A 1,767-nucleotide genomic window follows, 5' to 3' on the forward strand; every position below is an offset into this window, starting at 1 on the left:
AAATAAACTCTATAGTATGTATTTATCTCAATGGTTTTCTTTAATGACGTTATTATCTTCAATTGCTAATGCTTCTAAATCAAGTGTTGATGTCTTGAAATTTATTAAACAATACACTAATGCCATCAAGAAAATAACTCCAGAGAAAATTAAAGGAGGTCTTGTCTTCTTTCATTTATTTCGTTCATTCATGAAACACACAAGATTAACACTACAACCTTCAACTCAAATCGAAATCATTCAAGGTACACTTAATCACCAATTAAACACAAACGATATTGATTGGACTAACTCTCCTTTTCCTTCACTATTTTCCTTTGAAATTAATGATTTTATTTCACCATCTTATGGTATTTTAATGAATTATTTTAATGCTGTTTCTCCTGAAATTCAATTCAAAGTTGGTTTACAATCAAATCACTTGCATACGTTGTACACTAACTATTTAAATGAATCAAATAACGTTCCATCAAATGAAATTAAATGCACTAATATGGTATATCTCAACAATGTTTTAGAACTAAGATTTATATTATTTAAACATCAATAATATTATTTTGTTATTATTATCAATTTTAGTTAGTTTTTTTATAATTATTGGTCTTTATACATTTTATCAATTTGTATTTAATACAAAAAGGAACGGAACAATTTAGAGATTTGCCGTTTTGAATTTGTTTTTGTTTCACACAGCAAATTGGCTTTTGGTTGTTCAAAATCAGTACTCTTTAAGTATTTTTCGTTTATCCTTTTGGCAACAGTCAAGGAATAAGATTTTTTAAAATTAAAAATAGGAATATCCAAGAAGATTAAAGAAGGTGACTGGTTATTTTTATTTAAAAAACCATAAAAAAGAAACAGATTATTTTGTGAAATTTATTTGTCTTTAAGAGTGAAAATAATTTTTAATACATTTCTTCTATGAAGATAAAGAAGTTTTGGAAAAAAAGTAAAAAGGATTAGATACCGATTTTATTGTTTTTGAGAGATATTTGTGGTTGTCAATTCATCTTCTAATCAATAATCATTTTGAAGGATGGAGAAGACATTACGGTTGATTGTTTTATTCATTATTCATATATACAGTTAATATTATGATGAATGTCCTTATTGTTTATGGGGGTTGTGTTATTCATGTACCCATGGATGTAATTATGGTTCATGGAAGGATAATACTTTTTGTTCATATTGTTATAGTTTGTCTTTTAATCTTTAATATTGATTAGTTAGTGACTGTTATTGATTTCAATAGAATGTAAAAGAGGATGTGAAGCATGTGATGAAGAATATCATTGTACAAAATGTAATTCTGGATATTGGTTAAGAAAGTATTCATTTGAAGTAAGTTTATGTGAAAAGTGTCCAACTGGATGTTTTGAATGTTCATCACCAACACAGTGTTCATCATGTTCTAAAGGATATTATTTAGACAATGGAATGTGTTATCGTTTGTTTCTTATTTTTTGGAATCAAACTTTGGAAACATCAAATTTTCAAAAATAAAAATTAATCTGTAGAATGTCCTATTGGTTGTAGTTCGTGTTCTGGTCCTGATTCTTGTATTACTTGTGAAAGAAATTATGGTATTGTTGTTTATAGTGGTTATAGTTGGTGTAGTCCATGTACAACAATTCGTTGTTCTTCATGCCAAGTTGGAACATATTTGTCAAATGGATTATGTTCTGGTTTGTTTCGAATATTTTATTTGTAAAGTATATAAAAGAATAATACGGTATTAATTATTAGCATGTCCTAATGAATGTATGA

At 26.8% G+C, this 1,767-nt stretch overlaps 2 protein-coding genes across 2 annotated transcripts in view, besides 1 other annotated feature; both read left to right on the forward strand.

Annotated features, from left to right (window-relative positions):
- EDI_084130 (uncharacterized protein) overlaps positions 1 to 550 on the forward strand; it is a gene marked incomplete at both ends in the record, with an annotated part of 1,342 nt that extends 792 nt beyond the window's left edge. The window contains one exon of the mRNA XM_001740432.1: positions 16 to 550. Coding sequence (XP_001740484.1) covers positions 16 to 550 — 535 coding nt within the window. The remainder of the gene's footprint in view (positions 1 to 15) is intronic.
- Positions 526 to 599: a sequence feature (AT_rich).
- A 495-nt stretch (positions 600 to 1,094) lies between these two features.
- EDI_084240 (uncharacterized protein) overlaps positions 1,095 to 1,767 on the forward strand; it is a gene marked incomplete at both ends in the record, with an annotated part of 2,627 nt that continues 1,954 nt past the window's right edge. The window contains 4 exons of the mRNA XM_001740433.1: positions 1,095 to 1,122; positions 1,253 to 1,447; positions 1,518 to 1,685; positions 1,747 to 1,761. Coding sequence (XP_001740485.1) covers positions 1,095 to 1,122; positions 1,253 to 1,447; positions 1,518 to 1,685; positions 1,747 to 1,761 — 406 coding nt within the window. The remainder of the gene's footprint in view (positions 1,123 to 1,252; positions 1,448 to 1,517; positions 1,686 to 1,746; positions 1,762 to 1,767) is intronic.

The sequence above is a fragment of the Entamoeba dispar genome, genomic scaffold (genome assembly GCF_000209125.1).
Source record: "Entamoeba dispar SAW760 scf_1105229462937 genomic scaffold, whole genome shotgun sequence".
NCBI lineage: Eukaryota > Evosea > Mastigamoebida > Endamoebidae > Entamoeba > Entamoeba dispar.